Raw genomic sequence first — 19,537 nt, 5'->3', positions numbered from 1 at the left:
TGATTTCAAACCAAGCTGCTTACCTATTGCCGATTCAGTCTTCCCAGCCTGGTGCAGGTCTACAATTTTGTTTCTGGTGTCCTTTGACAGCTCTTTGGTGTTGGCCATAGTGGAGTTTGGAGTGTGACTGTTTGAGGTTGTGGACAGGTGTCTTTTATACTGATAAGTTCAAACAGGTGCCATTAATACAGGTAACAAGTGGAGGACAGAGGAGCCTTTTAAAGAAGTTACAGGTCTGTGAGAGCCAGAAATCTTGCTTGTAGGTGACCAAATACTTATTTTCCACCATAATTTGCAAATAAATTCATTAAAAATCCTACCATGTGATTTTCTGGATTTTTCCCCCTCATTTTGTCTGTCATAGTTGAAGTGTACCTATGATGAAAATTACAGGCCTCTCATCTTTTTAAGTGGGAGAACTTGCACAATTGGTGGCTGACAATACTTTTTTGCCCCACTGTATATTCCCCCACTTGCTGTAACTATATGATGTCATAACATGGATATCATACATTCTTAGATTTACAAATGCAATCTATGGAATAGGATATTCATGAGGAGTCAGAGGCTACTGGGGTCAATGTGGCAATGACAGCCCCTGTGTACCAAATGGCACCATATTCCCTATATAGTGCACTACCTTTGACCAGAGCCTGTATAGGGTATAAAGTGCAATTTGGAATGCACAGAGCATTTATGAGGCTTCCGGCAGCCCTATTTTTTTTAATGCAGGGAACACACAGTTGACCGTTTTGATCAAATTAATACAAACTGGGATTTCAGCATGAACACTGAGGTAACCTATTCAATATTTAGGACTACTGGAAACCTGTTATATTATGGAGAGCTATTCAGTAATCTTCAAATGGCCTGGTTTAATTATAGATTAGTTATTTGATAACCTGATGTGCCATATTTACAACTGATTTCATGTCACAGCAAGGCAAATGCAGAGTTATTAAGCACTAGGAGAATGTTAGCACCATCATGTGGCCATTATGGCAAATTACACTTCAGGAATCAGATAGAAATGACCATCGCTTTGGATTATAACTATAACTATAATTTATTAGAAAACAGAAAATATCACAGAGGATTCAGTGTCCCTTGACCAAATCATTTGGCAACATATGTTAAACAAATAATTCTAAATGAATATTAACTAAATTAAGTCAGCTATTCAGAACTAGGGATGGCACACAATGATGCTACCGTTTATTAATAGTATTACGTAGACTCACCCCAGATTAATAATTAAAACTAATGTCATATGAAAAATGAAATAGCTAAATTTAAATGATTCTTATGCTTCAAACGTAACATTCAATTAATCTTACAATGAACAAAATTAAATAAATATTTTCATTTTTCTGATCAAGTGTACACTGACAGGTTACAACCAATTATTAGACATTGTTCAAATGTTTTAAAAACATTGCACAAAATGATCAGAACAAGCCATAATCCACAAGCACTTGTACAATTCCAGTCTCATCAAACAAGTCCAGTGTAAAAACTTACTTTCAGTCATTGAGCCATAAAATACCAGTTCATAACTCAAATCAACATGGTCACTGAGGTGTGGCGAGCAAGCAGTCTTTCCGGTTATTAAATTCCAGGTCCTATTGCAGAATAACAGTATCCCCACTATGACATCAACAGACATTGGTGACTACACAGTAAGGTTAAATCGAATTCAAATCCAATTCTGTCCAGTCAGAATCAAATCTACAATTTATGTGAACATATTCTAACTACATTATCCTCTCATTCCTATGGTGTGTGTATTGATCAGAGATAACAGATCACTCACTATGCTTCAGAGACGTAGGTAAAACAAATACTTCTTAGTGAACGTGACTCAATACATCCTTACAGGAGACTCCTGATAAATACTTGGCAGCCAACCAGTGTAGTGGAAGAATGACTGCTATGCAGAGTGAACACAGAACCGGTTTGCCCGGCTTGATAGTTCCGTCAGGCTCACCTGAGAACAGCGGCTGTTCTGGAAGCCCGACCGGGCCATGGACAGGGTTTTGACTTCGTCCAGTGTGTCTAGTGAGTTTAGCTGGATATGAGATGTCACTCTCAGTAAAACCCACTTAAAAAGTGCATTAAATTGGCAAACAAATCAAAACTAGCGGGAGTGTCAAACGGTTCCAATAGAGGATTCCCCATCGTAGTCACGACAACGATACACAAGCAGCCAAATAAAACCTCCACATACAACATTTTCTCATCAAACCGTTTGTGGTCACACGTGTTCAACCTCATAATATAATCCTAACAAATACATATCCAACCATAATGTGATCAGGAAGTAGACGGTTCAACTATGCTAAAATCAATAGCACCTGCATTCTGGATACTAACTGTTGGGAGAATGAAATGCCATTTATCTTAGGCATATGATTATATTACCTGTGACAGTGGACATACTGTACTTTCTTCTGCTGACTCTTGCTACGAGTATGAGGAGAGCATCATTGAACACTCAATACAACACAGTACTAGTAACGGTTGGCATCATCGTAAGAGGTCACATCCAGGTCAAAGAAGTCCTCCAGCTTCCACTGCAGGGTTTCGAAGGTGGGTCTGTCATTCTCATTGTCCTTCCAGCAGTCAGACATGATCTCATACATCACCTTGGGACAGTTTGGTGGGCAGGGCATCCTGTAACCCGTGGGCACACGTTGGACCACCTGGTAGTTGGTCATGGCTGGAACAGTAACAGAAGGGATAATTATTATGATCCTGATGTCACACAATGAAACCTAGGATATGCAAAAACATACACTAGTACTGCTAAAGTACATGTTGGGTCCGTCTAGGCTGGAAACACTCTCTGGACAATCAACTGCAATGGCAGGTTGCATGCAAGTTGTACCAGGTGATGAACAGGTGCCAGATACATTTTTAACTGTTAACCAGAGGGCATGCTACTCACTCAACATTCCATGGTAGTAAATTACAGGATTAACACTGACTGATTTGATAAGCTTTCCTACCAAAGAGATGAACATGTTATTATGTCTTACTTGCATAGGGCATCTGACCAAAGGTCATGATCTCATACAGCAGAATGCCGAAGGACCACACATCAGACTTGATGGTGAACTTGTTGCCATGGATGGCTTCAGGGGCGGTCCATTTCACAGGAAACTTGGTGCCCTCTTTGGCTTCATACACATTCTCACTCTCCATCTAAAATGGCAAAAAAACAAAAAAATATTCAATGGGCTTTAAAGAGTAGAATTAATCATTGTGGTGGACTTACCACAGTTTGGTGTCATGTCTTCAAAATAAAGAAATTGAGACTTGTCTTGAGTAACACCTTAGTGCTGAAAGGTTGACATAAACAGTCAAGTCCCTCCTTGTTTTTCTTAGAAAAATAAAGAGATACCGACCATGAAGACTCTGGCGAGTCCGAAGTCAGCCACCTTGCAGACGTTGTTTTCTCCCACCAGAACGTTGCGTGCCGCCAGGTCTCTGTGGATGTAGTTCTGCTGCTCCAGGTAGGCCATCCCAGAAGCCACCTGAGCAGCCATCTCTATCTGGTCCGAGACACCAAGCTTCATACCCATGTCCTTGGAGGAAGAGCTATTGGATTCTGTCAAAACGTAACATGTTTCAAATTAAACTGTAGTTAGTTTGTATCCTGTGTAGTGAATGATTACTGAGTATGAATGGAGTTTAGGCCATGGAACTGTGTGTATGCTAATTTAGAAAAGAAAAAAAAAGACCTAATCAGATAAGAGGAAATTGCCTAGGATCAGAGAGCAGGGTCAGGCCCAGAACAGACGGACAGGGTGTGATTCTGGCTAAACAAAGAGAGGACCATGGACATTCCACAGGGGAAAGGAGGGAAACTCACTGGGGTCATAAAATGCATAGCTGGAGAGGTGATGCCTACAAGGGAAGAGTATAAAATGTGTTGTGATCTTTCTAAATGTATGCACTCAGCTGACTGTACCCTTGGTATTAAACACTTGAATCTTCGAGCTTTTGGTCTCAATTCCTTATTGCAAAGAGGTTGCAACAGCATTTTTCTTTTTAACAGAGGGAAGGAATGGACCAGGATGAGAAAAACAGGCATCTCATTAAGATGAGTACTACCGTAAAATTGTATAGTACTACGTCTAGATGTTTTTCACTTGAATAACAAACAAATATTCAACGTAACGGAGTGTGTATGCAAAAGTATGACTATGCAATTCTTTGTAAACATTTACGAAGTTTAGTTCCCAAAAAATGAGTTCAAAAGACTGGTGAAATATGGGGGATGCAATGCAGACAGTCTCAGGGCCACAAACGTCAATTTCATATGACCACCTCAAAAGGGGGACCATCACTCTGACAGGCAATGTTACTGCATCTTTCACGCAATGGCACAGCATCTGTCATGCGAGTGGACAACATCAGATAATCTAGCAATGCAACTGGTAAATATAGATGGAATTCAATGCACTCATTTAGAGCAATGATGAAATGCACGTGATTATGTAAGGGAAATGGGGATACCTAGTCAGTTGTATAACTGAATGCATTCAACTGAAATGTGTCTCCGCATTTAACCCAACGCCTCTGAATCAGAGATGTGGGGGGCTGCCATAGACATCCACGTCATCGGCGCCCGGGGAACAGTGGGTTAGCTGCCTTGTTCAGGGGCAGAATGACAGATTTTTTACCTTGTCAGTTCTGGGATTCGATTTTGCAACCTTTCGGTTACTAGTCAAACACTAACCACTAGGCTACCTGCCGCCCCAGTAGCAATAGTGTTAAACACCATTAATCACAATCATGCTAAACCACAAAGATCAGCATTTTGTGGTGTAGCACAGCTAAAGGAGAGGAGATGGCACAAAGCAGGTTGCTTGAATTATCTCCTTCAAATTTTACATGTGTTGCTAGTCCATAGCATGGCACACATCAGCCAGACATGGTCCTGTGGTCACATGTCATGTCATACGTCTCTGTGTCAATTAAGATGGAAGTTAGAGGTAGTTTTGTGAGCCAATGCTAACTACAGATAGCGCAATGACTGGAAGTCTATCGGTATAAACTAGTATACTAGCAGATACCCATAGACTTCCAGTCATTGCACTAATGATAGTTAGAAACTTCCTTCAAACGTCGATACATAAAAATGGTATCTGCATCGACAAGTTCATCTGACTCTTGAGAAGTAGATACATTGAAAAAAAAATGAAAAACATCACTTTGTATCACTTTGATTGTTGCCAAACTTTCACTTCCCCATAACACACATAATACAAGTTCAACTTCTGCACCTTATTTAAACTCTTGCTACAGTAGGCACATTGAGATGGTGTTCTAATCTAAATATCCTGTTAAAAAGGAAGGTGCGGTGGGCTTTTACGTGGGTAGGTTATAATGCAATACAACAGTGTTCTTACTCTGAAGGTAGTCCAGCAGACTGCCATTCTTCATGAGCTCTGTGATGATGTAGATGGGTTCCTCCACAGTACACACAGCGTAGAGCTGGATCAGTTTGGGGTGCCGCAGTTTCTTCATGATCTGGGCCTCCTGTAGGAAGTCCTTAGCGTCCATGGAGCCTAGGAGAATAACATGTACATGAGGAGTTGTACTGCACAGTAGCACCGGATGCAATTTTATCTTACCTTAGATTTGATTAAATAGTTGTTTTTCATAATAATGGGCCTCTACATAGCCATACAGATATTCCATTTAAAAAAAACAGCCGTTTCCAGCTACAATAATGATTACCATCATTAACAATGTCTACACTGTATTTCGGATCAATTTGATGTTATTTTAATGGACAAATGATTTTGTTTTCCTTTCAATAACAAGGACATTTCTAAGAGACGCCAAACTTTTGAACGGTAGTGTGTGTGTGTGTATAGATCTATTACACATACAGTGCCTTCAGAAAATGTTCAGACCCCTTTTCTTAGGGTATAGCATTATTCTAAAATGATGTTAGTTTTAATGACTCCAACCTAAGTGTATGTAAACTTCAACCGTATACGCATATATAAATAAAATACTGGAAGATCATAGATTTGAAAGTGATTTTCTGGGTTTGAATCCAGTGCTCGTGCAAAACAGGCCATTTACCATGTTTCAGGGTCTTCACAGCTACTGAAGTGGTGTCGTTCCAGATGCCTTCATAGACTTCTCCAAATTGTCCAGCGCCCAGTTTATTCAACAGTTTGACAGACGACCGGTCAATCTCCCAGTGGTCGGCTGTGTTGTAGGACAGACCGTGGGTTTGAGGAGCCTCCGTCTGACAGGAGAGAGATGCAACATTTATACCATAAGGAGAGTCAGAACAGACCTGACAAACTGTCCTCTCTATATTTCAGTAAAACCACATTACTGTTGTTCTATTGTCATTCTTGAACGGTTGATGGCGCTAAACCCTCATCGGACAGTTTATTTGTTATGCCACCCCATTCACGAAAAATGATCGCTCCTACTGACTGAGTCAGGTGGCCTGCTACGTAAAGCAGACAGACAGGCATTCAGTTACTGTTCGATTGGACGTTAGAAATAGGCTAAATGAATGACCTAAGCGACGGAGCATGATATGATCGTCGGTGCCAGGCGGGCCGGATCCAGTATCTCAAAGATGGCTGCCCTCCTGGGATTTCCGCGCCCCAGTGTTAACCGAAACACACCCACAAACAGACAAATAAAGAAGCAGTACAACAGTGATGTGGAGAACAACATCTTGGAATGCACAACTCATCGATCCTTGTCACAGATGGGCTACTGCAACAGACAACCACACGGGGCTTTACTACTATCAGCTAAAAACAAGAAAACCGGCTCCAGTGGGCACGTGAACACCAACACTGGACAATTGAGTGGAAAAATATCACCTGGAACATGAGAGCGGGTTCAGTTTACTTGAGTGGCCTGTGCAGCCCACAGACCTCAACCCAATAAAGCATCTTTGGGATGAAAAGGAACGGGGTGTTCGCAGCATGAATGTACCACTGTCTAATCTACAGCAACGGTGTGATGCCGTTGCTTCAGCATGAACCAACATTCCTGTGGAATGTTTCCGACACCTTGTAGAATGCCTGGAGAATTCAGGCTGTTCTGGAGGCAACAGTACTAGATTGGTGTACATAATAAACTGGCAAGTGAGTGTACATGGTTGACACTGAAAATTATCAGGGTAATGCATTATCCCCAATATTTGAAGGGTGTTTCTGTCAACTAGATATCTTTAGCAAATTTGCCAGGCAATGTTTTGGTTCTTGAATTCAGATCAAAAGGGTTGCTAAACAGATGTGCTTAATCACAGTCACATGATAGTTAAAAGAAAGTAAATACCTTTTTACATGGTTCAAGCAAACGCACACAGAGACCATCCTCCAGTTTGGAATAGTGTTCCACTAACTCCCTCAGAGTCAGAAAGGTCCTAGATCTTGACACATAGTAGCCTCCAGTGTCCACCTTCCTTAATTTGTAGTGCTTCACTTTGTCCCTGTCCAATACTGAAAGATACATGGCAAAAGCATAAGGGCACAATACTGAAAACAGCAAAATCAACTATGGTCATGCTAATCTGTGCCGAATTGTAAATGAATAGGGAAATTATGATATTGAAATGTGTAGAGTACATGAACGTTATGACATAAATTACTTAACCCAGGGCTGACCACATTAAAAACCCTATTTTGGGTGATTTGACTGAACTTATGTATTTTGTCTAGACATTCAAAAATTACATAATTAATGTACCATTAGAAATAGCGTGGTGGGAAGAAAATGGCAATATTTTTGGACGATATTACATTTGACTCCAAGCATCAATTTGTATTAAAAAAAAAATATATATATAGTCTGCTGTACCTGAGCAAAAACTCAGGTATTTTCATCATACACATCCATTCACTTTTTCCACATGGTTGTGTTTCAGCCTGAATTTAAAATGGATTAAGGGGGGGGGGGGGTCAAAGGCCTACAAACAATACCCCATAGTGTCAAAGTGGAATATTATATATAAAAATTATGTTTACAAATTTAAAGCTGAAATGTTTAGTCTAAGTATTCAACCCCTTTTATATAGTAAACCTAAGTAAGTTCAGGAGTAAAAATTTGCTTAACAAGTCACATAAGATGCATGGGCTCACCATGTGCAATAAGTGAACGATTGACTACCTCATTTTTATTTATTTTATTTTACCTTTATTTAACCAGGTAGGCAAGTTGAGAACAAGTTCTCATTTACAATTGCGACCTGGCCAAGATAAAGCAAAGCAGTTCGACAGATAAAACGACACAAGAGTTACACATGGAGTAAAAACAAACATACAGTCAATAATGCAGTATAAACAAGTCTATATACAATGTGAGCAAATGAGGTGAGAAGGGAGGTAAAGGCAAAAAAGGCCATGATGGCAAAGTAAATACAATATAGCAAGTAAAATACTGGAATGGTAGTTTAGCAATGGAAGAATGAGCAAAGTAGAAATAAAAAATAATGGGGTGCAAAGGAGCAAAATAAATAAATAAATAAAAATTAAATACAGTTGGGAAAGAGGTAGTTGTTTGGGCTAAATTATAGGTGGGCTATGTACAGGTGCAGTAATCTGTGAGCTGCTCTGACAGTTGGTGCTTAAAGCTAGTGAGGGAGATAAGTGTTTCCAGTTTCAGAGATTTTTGTAGTTCGTTCCAGTCATTGGCAGCAGAGAACTGGAAGGAGAGGCGGCCAAAGAAAGATTTGGTTTTGGGGGTGACTAGAGAGATATACCTGCTGGAGCGTGTGCTACAGGTGGGAGATGCTATGGTGACCAGCGAGCTGAGATAAGGGGGGACTTTACCTAGCAGGGTCTTGTAGATGACATGGAGCCAGTGGGTTTGGCGACGAGTATGAAGCGAGGGCCAGCCAACGAGAGCGTACAGGTCGCAATGGTGGGTAGTATATGGGGCTTTGGTGATAAAACGGATTGCACTGTGATAGACTGCATCCAATTTGTTGAGTAGGGTATTGGAGGCTATTTTGTAAATGACATCGCCAAAGTCGAGGATTGGTAGGATGGTCAGTTTTACAAGGGTATGTTTGGCAGCATGAGTGAAGGATGCTTTGTTGCGAAATAGGAAGCCAATTCTAGATTTAACTTTGGATTGGAGATGTTTGATATGGGTCTGGAAGGAGAGTTTACAATCTAACCAGACACCTAAGTATTTGTAGTTGTCCACGTATTCTAAGTCAGAGCCGTCCAGAGTAGTGATGTTGGACAGGCGGGTAGGTGCAGGTAGCGATCGGTTGAAGAGCATGCATTTAGTTTTACTTGTATTTAAGAGCAATTGGAGGCCACGGAAGGAGAGTTGTATGGCATTGAAGCTTGCCTGGAGGGTTGTTAACACAGTGTCCAAAGAAGGGCCGGAAGTATACAGAATGGTGTCGTCTGCGTAGAGGTGGATCAGGGACTCACCAGCAGCAAGAGCGACCTCATTGATGTATACAGAGAAGAGAGTCGGTCCAACAATTGAACCCTGTGGCACCCCCATAGAGACTGCCAGAGGTCCGGACAGCAGACCCTCCGATTTGACACACTGAACTCTATCAGAGAAGTAGTTGGTGAACCAGGCGAGGCAATCATTTGAGAAACCAAGGCTGTCGAGTCTGCCGATGAGGATATGGTGATTGACAGAGTCGAAAGCCTTGGCCAGATCAATGAATACGGCTGCACAGTAATGTTTCTTATCGATGGCGGTTAAGATATCGTTTAGGACCTTGAGCGTGGCTGAGGTGCACCCATGACCAGCTCTGAAACCAGATTGCATAGCAGAGAAGGTATGGTGAGATTCGAAATGGTCGGTAATCTGTTTGTTGACTTGGCTTTCGAAGACCTTAGAAAGGCACGGTAGGATAGATATAGGTCTGTAGCAGTTTGGGTCAAGAGTGTCCCCCCCTTTGAAGAGGGGGATGACCGCAGCTGCTTTCCAATCTTTGGGAATCTCAGACGACACGAAAGAGAGTTTGAACAGGCTAGTAATAGGGGTGGCAACAATTTCGGCAGATAATTTTAGAAAGAAAGGGTCCAGATTGTCTAGCCCGGCTGATTTGTAGGGGTCCAGATTTTGCAGCTCTTTCAGAACATCAGCTGAATGGATTTGGGAGAAGGAGAAATGGGGAAGGCTTGGGCGAGTTGCTGTTGGGGGTGCAGTGCTGTTGTCCGGGGTAGGAGTAGCCAGGTGGAAAGCATGGCCAGCCGTAGAAAAATGCTTATTGAAATTCTCAATTATGGTGGATTTATCAGTGGTGACAGTGTTTCCTATCTTCAGTGCAGTGGGCAGCTGGGAGGAGGTGTTCTTATTCTCCATGGACTTTACAGTGTCCCAGAACTTTTTTGAGTTAGTGTTGCAGGAAGCAAATTTCTGCTTGAAAAAGCTAGCCTTGGCTTTTCTAACTGCCTGTGTATAATGATTTCTAGCTTCCCTGAACAGCTGCATATCACGGGGGCTGTTCGATGCTAATGCAGAACGCCATAGGATGTTTTTGTGTTGGTTAAGGGCAGTCAGGTCTGGGGAGAACCAAGGGCTATATCTGTTCCTGGTTCTAAATTTCTTGAATGGGGCATGTTTATTTAGGATGGTTAGGAAGGCATTTAAAAAAAATATCCAGGCATCCTCTACTGACGGGATGAGATCAATATCCTTCCAGGATACCCCGGCCAGGTCGATTAGAAAGGCCTGCTCGCAGAAGTGTTTCAGGGAGCGTTTTACAGTGATGAGTGGAGGTCGTTTGACCGCTGACCCATTACGGAAAAGTAGAAGTTCAAATTGTTTGGGTACAGACCTGGATAGTAGGACAGAACTCTGCAGGCTATCTTTGCAGTAGATTGCAACACCGCCCCCTTTGGCAGTTCTATCTTGTCTGAAAATGTTGTAGTTTGGAATTAAAATGTCTGAGTTTTTGGTGGTCTTCCTAAGCCAGGATTCAGACACAGCTAGAACATCCGGGTTGGCAGAGTGTGCTAAAGCAGTGAATAGAACAAACTTAGGGAGGAGGCTTCTAATGTTAACATGCATGAAACCAAGGCTATTACGGTTACAGAAGTCATCAAAAGAGAGCGCCTGGGGAATAGGAGTGGAGCCAGGCACTGCAGGGCCTGGATTCACCTCTACATCGCCAGAGGAACATAGGAGGAGTAGAATAAGGGTACGGCTAAAAGCTATGAGAATTGGTCGTCTAGAACGTCTGGAACATAGAGTAAAAGGAGGTTTCTGGGGGCGATAAAATAGCATCAAGGTATAATGTACAGACAAATGTATGGTAGGATGTGAATACAGTGGAGGTAAACCTAGGTATTGAGTGATGAAGAGAGAGATATTGTCTCTAGAAACATCATTGAAACCAGGAGATGTCATTGCATGTGTGGGTGGTGGAACTAATAGGTTGGATAAGGTATAGTGAGCAGGACTAGAGGCTCTACAGTGAAATAAGCCAATAAACACTAACCAGAACAGAAATGGACAAGACATATTGACATTAAGGAGAGGCATGCTTAGTCGAGTGATCAAAAGGGTCCGGTGAGTGGAGAGGTTGGTTGGTGATTTAGACAGCTAGCCAGGGCATCGGTAGCAAGCTAGCATAGGATGGAGGTCTGTTGTTAGCTACCTCTTGCGTTCCGTCAGTAGATTAGTGGGGTTCCGTGTGGTAGAGGGGATTAATCCAAATCCCACAACAACAACAAAAATAAAAACAATAGATATAGTTATAGAGGCCCAAGAAGAAAACATAATAATAATAATATAAAAAATATTTTTAAAAAAAATTTAGAAAAAAATTGTCCGATTGTCTATTCAGATAGCAGCCGGTAAGACAGCTAACGGTTAGCAGGCCGCAGATGGGCGTTCAGGTAACGTCGCGACGGAGGAGCCAGCCGAATAACTCCTTCGGGTAGATAACGTCGGCAGTCCAGTTGTGAAGGCCCGGTGGGGCTCCGCGAAGGCAGTAAAACGGGTCCGGATAGGTGACTGCAGCCCAGGTGTGATTGATGGAACTCAGGAGTGATTGACGGAGCTTGCTAGCTCCGGAATAATTGATGTTTGCTCCGGAATCGACGAAGGCCGATAGTCACACGGATAGCAGCTAGCTAGCTGTGAGATCCGGGTATGAATGTCCAGAGAGCAGTCGAAATCCAGGGACATGGAGAGAAAAATTGGTCCGGTATGTTCCGTTCCGAGCCGCGCTGCGCCGTACAGAACTGGCGATAGATTTTCGAGCTAAAGGATAGCTGATGACCACAAACCGTGGTTAGCTGAATACTAACGATTTGCCAGTAAAGGAGCTAACTAGCTTCTGAACTAGCTTCTGGCTAGTTCTGGCTAGTAAATAATAAATAATACTTTTTTATAAATATACATTGGTGAGGCGGGTTGCAGGAGAGTGTTTTGAAGATGAGTTGATGGAAAATAAAAATAAAATGTATGTGAAAAAGTTGTAAATATATATATATACAGGACACGACAAGACGAGGACAAAAGACGTCTGAACTGCTATGCCACCTTGGTGATGACTTTCATCTCTGTACCCCACAAATAAATGTATCTTTAAGGTCCCGCAGTCCAGCCCTGAATTTCAAACAAAGATTCAACCACAAAGACCTAGGAGGTTTTCCAATGCCACAAAGAACGGCACCCATTGGTAGAAAAAATATATATACAGTATACAGATCCACACATCCTTCCCAACTCAAGTTGCCGGAGAGGAAGGAAACCACTCAGTGATTTCACAATGGGGCAAATGGTGACTTTAAAACAGTTAGAAATGAAAGGATGCGATGGCAGAAAACTGAGGATACATCAACAACATTGTAGTTACTTCACAATAGTAACCTAATTGACAGAGTGAAAAGGAAGCCTGTACAGAATAAAAAATATCCTAAAACATGCTTCCTGTTTGCAACAAGGCACTAAAGTAACACTGCAACAAATGTGGCAAAGCAATTAACTTTTGGTCCTGAATACAAAGTGTTATGTTTGCAGCAAATCCAATACATTACTGAGTACCTCTCCTTATTTTCAAGCATAGTGGTGACTGTATCATGTTATGAGTTTGCTTGTACACGTTAAGGGCTGGGGAATATTTCCAGATAAAAAAAATAAACATAAAGGAGCTACGCACAGGCAAAACCTAGTTCAGTCTGCTTTCCACCAGACAGTGGATAGATGATCTCACCCTTCAGCAGGACAATAACCCAAAACACAAGGCCAAATCCACACGAGCTGCTCACCAAGAAGACAGTGAATGTTTCTGAGTGGCCCGAGTTACAGTTTTGACTTACATCTACTTGAAAATCTATGCCAAGACCTGAAAATGGTTGTCTAGCAATGATCAACAACCAATTTGACAGAGCTTGAAGATTTTTTTTAAAGATTCATGTGCAAATATAATCGCTGCCAAAGGTGCTTCTACAAAGTATTGACTCAGGGGTGTGAATACTCATGTAAAATTTGATATTTCTGTATTTCATTTTCAATAAATGTTAAAAAATAAAAATAAAAAAAAAGTCTAAAAACATGTTCACTTTGTCATTATTGTTTATTGTATGAGAAGAAAAACTTTAATAAATGTTGAATTCAGGCTATAACAATTAAATGTGGAATAAGTCAAGGGGTATGAATACTTTCTGAAGGCACTGTAGTGAGAAATGTTGGAACATCAAATCACAAATTATAAACATGTACAGTAGTAGAGGCTGATAGGAACAGAATTATACTTTCCTGTAATCAGGTTGCTATGCAATTATTGCTTCTGCAGAGACTAAGTTTACAACCAACTGTTAATGTATAATCAAGGGACTGTTTCTGTCAGACTGACAGGGAATGGCCAGCTAGACTCATGTGGTCCTAGGTGATGTTATCAGTCTCTTTGAGAGCAGAGGTATACGTTTGTTTACTTTAAGACCTTGAACCTTCAATCACTTGAGTGGACTATGAGAAACTGTGATTTACACAGAACAAATTGGGGATTGTTCAGGAATGAGGAAACAACGTGTGTTTTTTGTGCATCGAGTTCCGTTCTCATACCAGTAACAGAAATAGATTGATCACAATAAAACCATAAAATGCATTCCTGAACAATAAGTCAGATAAAAATAAAACAGACATTACAAAGTCATTCTAAACCTAATACCAGCATTGTGAGTATACTGATCTGTGTACATCTATGGTAGTATACAGGTTTGACCTGTAGTCTCTTGCAGATGCAACAAGTTCAAGGACATGAGGCTGAGATTTACCTGAGAGTGAGAGCTCTCCTTTCTGACTCTCACAGTGTCTAATGAGGAAGGCTCCATGCTGGTTCCCCTCTGACAGAAGCAGCTTCTCAGCATCCAGTCTCTTGGTGTCTGGAAAGTACCATCTGTATACCAGAACAGGAAGAAATCAAAGTATGACAGCAACCCATGCCTTGGTTGTTTACCTGACACCTATATATTAGCATTGGCATGCTTCATATCCAGATCATCTAGAAGTAACATCATTGAGTTACACAATCAAGTTTTAGATACTTTAGGATGATTTTAACAGGAAGTGTGATTCATGAACATGCTAATATTAGGTGCCATTGACTTGGATGTGGAGGGTCTGTGGGAGGCTTTTGACCATTTCTTTTGATTCCTCATGTCTAAATCATTGTTAGAAAGTGGTTTGGTCAAAATGGGATGTAACATACTACATTGAATATTATATGAATCCTATAAAAAATTTAAATGGCCAATGCGGATGTAATCAATAAGCTTAAAGGCCCAGTCCTGTCAAAACTGTGGTTTTCATATACATCGCTACACTATGGAGGTTGGAATATTACTGTGAAATTGATGATTATGCTATTTCTTGTGTAAGAGCTGTTTGAAAAGGCAACTTGAAATGTCTGCCTGTTTTGGCCTACCTGGTGATGTCACCAGATAGGCCATAACTGGGGGTGGCAGGTAGCCTAATGCTTAGAGCATTGGGCCAGTAATCAAACAGTTGCTAGATCGAATCCCCAAGCTGACAAGGTAAAATAAATCTGTCATTCTGCCCCTGAACAAGGCAGTTTGCATAGGAACAGTAGGTTGTCATTGTAAATAAGAATTTGTTCTTAACTGATTTGCCTAGTTAAATAAAGGATCCATAAAAAAAAAAAACACTTTAAAATCACCAGGCGGTAAATGAGTTAATAAATCAATAAGAAAAAAAGTTCCAATCCTCTGCCAATAACATCTAGTTTTCCCCTCCCCACTGTGACCAATCCCAGAGAGTCCTAGCAAAAATCTTGCATGAGAAATTACTGTTATTTTTTTAAACAATTAATAGAAAACACATCACAGTAAGGCACTTAATTGTTACCCTGAAATTATTTGATAGGGATTTAAACATTTATTATTATTATTATTTTTTTTAACAGCTGCATTGGTACCGTACTCTACACATCCGCTAATCAAGTTAATCAGGTTACGTACAGTGTATATGAGCCACTCTGTGATACTTCAGGGAAATTACTCCTAATTACCAAGACAAAACCCTCAAGATTTTTCCAGTCAGAGACAGTGTGAAAAAAAATATGGAAAAACGTGATTGCAGCTGAACGGAAAGCTGTTTCATGGGGAAGATCAACAGGATAAGACGACAACATGGGTGAGTCACAGCCAAGAGTACTGACGTCGTTCAGAAGATGGACACCTAATTTCCATAAGAATCATTTTGTCTCAAAAAGGCATTGATAAATAGGGTATCGTAAGCTAAATTATTTTCCTCTTGAAAATCTAATTTAGTTATGAATGGTACCTGTCCATGATTCCAAAGTGTCACCAAAACATTCACCTTCACCAAGAAACCCAGAGTGTTTGGTTTCGACAAAGTGACGTTTCACTCTCGGTCATGTCATGCCAAGTGCAATTGCCTTGCTAAACCAGTTTCTTTCTATATTTAGCCAGTACACTTGTATGGTGTTTTGATGCTACACACAGTTGTAAACACAGTATGAAACAGCTACATGAACTATTCATATTTTTAGGGTTGGACCTCTGCATTTTCCTCTGTGATCTGGGGAATTATTAACTAATCCATTGTACTTCCTGGTCATTGACAATCATTAACCAGTTTGACCTCCCACTTAGGTCTACACACATGCAAAGGCACCAATAGCGTGGCATTTGCCTATTGACCAAATCTGTTCACAATATCCAAAGTAGACCTGCATTAAACCAAACTAGTGCTTTACCATTTTCAAAACAATTACATTACTGTAGCCTGTCAACAGCTAGTTAGTCGTATCATGTGTTTGTTAAGGAGTAGTCAGCCAAATCTGAGGCCTTACCTAAAACTAGATTATATGAATCCATAAACCACCAACATTGTGACTCCTCATATTCCACAACTCTGGCCGTAGCAATTATTTCAATTGCCATAATATAAACACACCAGAATGTACCAAAGTATCTAGACTCTAGAACATGCTCATTCTCATTAACTGTGAATGTATGCAAATATTTGCCAAATCCATCTTGGAACGTTCCAGTTATTTAAGGGCAAACAACAGGTCAGTTATGGTGGTTAATCAAATAACCACAACAGTTGTGTGTACGCTAGTGTCCCCTTCAGAAATATTATGGTAAAGTGATCAGTAGGACCAAGGGTAAATAAGCCCCTTTGGAACATGCATCAAGTCTGTGTGGGAGTCAATGCCAATACTGTTTTTATTCTGGCAACAAGTAACCCAATATCCATAATAAGTAAAGATGATTTAGTGACGTCGACTGAATTTGAATAGGCTACCCTACTGTATAACTGAAGAATGATACAATGTACTTTTCTGTAGCCTTTTCAGTTCTCTTCACTTCTTTGAATGAAGCCATAGAAACACCGTCATTCTTCAAACTTTACCGGTTGCTGTTCTAGTCTAGTATAGCCTACTATACATACAATATGTCAAGAATTTCAACAGAACAATTCTTCCAGTGCATAATTGTGTGACTGTAGGCTACTTACGGCTCAGCGTCCAGACTCTCCACAGGTGCCACATAATTGGCTGGAATGTAACCTTTCTTGGCAGCTGAAATCCCAGTGAGCGCTTTTGCGTACCACCAATCGCCAGCACTTTTTTCCAAAGCTTCTAACTTGTCCCCAGCACTGAAGCTCAAGTCCTCCTCTGTTCGGGCGGTATAATCATAGAGAGCGATATAAACGTATCCCGGTTTCTCAAGGGGTATAGGTGGCAAAACCCTGTTTTTGGGACCCTGCGCGTGATCATTTTTAATCACAACGATGTCTCTCTTTTCAGTCGCCGACTCTGAATCTGACCGTGGTTTATTAAAACACGGGAAAACAGTCTGACAACACAAAAAACAATTCTCTCGAATGTCCATTGTGAAGACTCCCGGGTTAATCGCACTAAATCATTTTGTGATCAAATAAAATGTCAAAGTTATATTTTTGCGCTCATATTCCATTGCGGTTCGAATGAATTTTCTCACATGAATTGGATCCTAGAAAGTTTGACTCATTTCCCAAACACTTGTCAAACCTGGTCTTTGGACTGGAATAGAATTTAGTACACTGACTAGCAGTAAAATAAAATGATTTATTGCCCGAGGCCAACTCACCGCGTCAGTGTTTCCTGGTTACCTTTATGTCTCATTCACCTGGGGAAAATGGTGTAATTGCAGACCGAAATTCCAGGCGTTTCTTGGTGTGGGTGTTCCCTCATATCAGTAAACGCCAATTGATACCTGCCATTGGTCAGTTCCAGTGTTATGGAAACTGATGGTTTCTCGACATAGATGATGTGCATTCAGGTCGCTTGAACTTTTTCTGCGTTGCGTAACGGTTTGTACTGGACTACATGGTTCCACAAAACGTTCGTGTACGTTCTTGAACAGACTGAGAGGTACGTTTGTTCTGGTTTGGTGGGTGTCGCTTGAAGTAACGAGTAACGTATTTAATGGGCAGTGGCCATGCTGACAGCGATACCCAACCCCTCTCAGTTTTTCAACTGGTCGTTCAGTACAGCACCATTTCTGTTCAATTGTATACGTATTTATTCGATATCCCCATTACAGTAGCTGGGGTCCAATCACATTAAGGCACTTACATCACACATAAAACAGTACATCATATTCATCACTTATTACACCACTACATATCTACAATACAAAATGTATAATACCACTATACAACAATATTACAATGTACGCGTGTGTGTGCTTATGCATGTGTCTGTACCTGTGTGTTCCAGAACGTAAAAACGTACTGAATGCAGCCCTTATTTGTTTACATAGCATGTTAGGATAATTAACGTGGCAGGTTAGAATAACTAACGTCTCAGGTTAGGATAAATAACATGGCAGGCTAAGTAAAATAGCGTGGCAGGTTAGGAGACTGAGGTTAAGGTTAGGAAAGGGGTTAGGGTTAAATAAATATATGACTATTTATTTAATATTGCAGATAGATTGTAGCTTCTATCAATGTCATTGTCTGCATCATTTCCAATCCCCAAAATATTTTTTATTTGTAAATATATTATTTTAAATATACCCCTCCCACTCCCCTAATTGGAGTAAACTAATGGAAAACAATACTTAGGCTTCCACTTCCAGCATATACATACTATATACATATAACGGACAGTATATTTTACATTAGTTATCTTTGTTTGTTTTTAGTCCCAGCCTACCCTCAACCCCTCCCATCTATCTCTGAAGACCATCCAGTTTTGGTTTCTGACATATATTGCCATATATTTTCCTACTGTGCTGTGATGTTCCACAAAAGTTCTGAACCATTCTATTCTCATAGTTTCTACAGATTGTAAATGAAAGATAAACACCTTTGCTAAGAGTATTATTATATTATTGATCTGTTGACCCTACAATGCTACAGTTGCAGTGGAGGGTGCTGAGAGGAGGATGGCTCATAGTAATGGCTGGAATGGCATCAATCACATGGAAACCAATTGATGGCTCCAACCACCACCACGAGCCCGTTCTCACCAATTAAGGTGCCCCCATCCCCCTGTGTACAGTTGTCAACAACTGTTGCCCCCGACTCGAAGGAAACGGCACGTCCATGGACTAATGCCGAGCATCAATGAGTGTAACTTGACATCAAGAAACTCAGAAAATGTATGTAAGTGGCTCTGGATAACAGTGTCTGCTAAATGTCTGAAATGTAAATGAGTCTAGCCAATGAGAGGGGCAGATAGAGAGAGGACTCATTATGCATCTGTGCTACAATAGTGTTTGCGACAGCATGGGCATCACCATTGAGGCTGTCTCTATTTTAAAGTAGTCAATATTCTTTGTCTTCATTGGCTGATTGCTCCCAACTCATAGGAATCCCAACTAGTTTAAAAGGGTAGAAGCCTTCAATGGTAATGTCCATGCTAAAAAGGGTTATATCCATGATTAGTCCTCCATCTCTATGACAACAGGCACAACTCTGATATAAAGTTTTTTTTAAATTCAAATTTGCTGAAATGCCATGTGTGGCCTTTTATACCATTGCATTCATAACAACCTAACCATTACGAAACTTATATTTGATA

General features: G+C 40.7%; 1 protein-coding gene across 1 annotated transcript; it reads right to left on the bottom strand.

Annotated features, from left to right (window-relative positions):
• Nucleotides 1–1,047: 1,047 nt before the first annotated feature.
• On the bottom strand, nucleotides 1,048–17,668 carry LOC109900665 (tyrosine-protein kinase SRK2). The gene is made up of 8 exons (XM_020496395.2): nucleotides 16,984–17,668; nucleotides 14,253–14,374; nucleotides 7,330–7,493; nucleotides 6,103–6,271; nucleotides 5,418–5,576; nucleotides 3,408–3,610; nucleotides 3,039–3,204; nucleotides 1,048–2,719 (listed from the first exon to the last, which is right to left on the bottom strand). The coding sequence occupies exons 1-8, from the start codon at nucleotides 17,358–17,360 to the stop codon at nucleotides 2,511–2,513; spliced, it is 1,569 nt and encodes a 522-aa protein (XP_020351984.1). The 5' UTR covers nucleotides 17,361–17,668; the 3' UTR covers nucleotides 1,048–2,510.
• Nucleotides 17,669–19,537: the final 1,869 nt, after the last annotated feature.

Source organism: Oncorhynchus kisutch, linkage group LG12, assembly GCF_002021735.2.
Source record: "Oncorhynchus kisutch isolate 150728-3 linkage group LG12, Okis_V2, whole genome shotgun sequence".
Taxonomy (NCBI): Eukaryota; Metazoa; Chordata; class Actinopteri; order Salmoniformes; family Salmonidae; genus Oncorhynchus; species Oncorhynchus kisutch.
This window is presented reverse-complemented; position numbering and strand designations above follow the sequence as displayed.

Coding starts and splice junctions, on each gene's coding strand:
- LOC109900665 (XM_020496395.2), bottom strand. CDS start 17,360: ATGGACATTCGAGAGAATTGTTTTTTGTGTTGTCAGACTGTTTTCCCG. Junction 7,494..14,252: donor AGGAGAGCTCTCACTCTCAG/GTAAATCTCAGC, acceptor TGTATCTTTCAG/TATTGGACAGGGACAAAGTG. Junction 3,205..3,407: donor GACTCGCCAGAGTCTTCATG/GTCGGTATCTCT, acceptor TTGCCATTTTAG/ATGGAGAGTGAGAATGTGTA.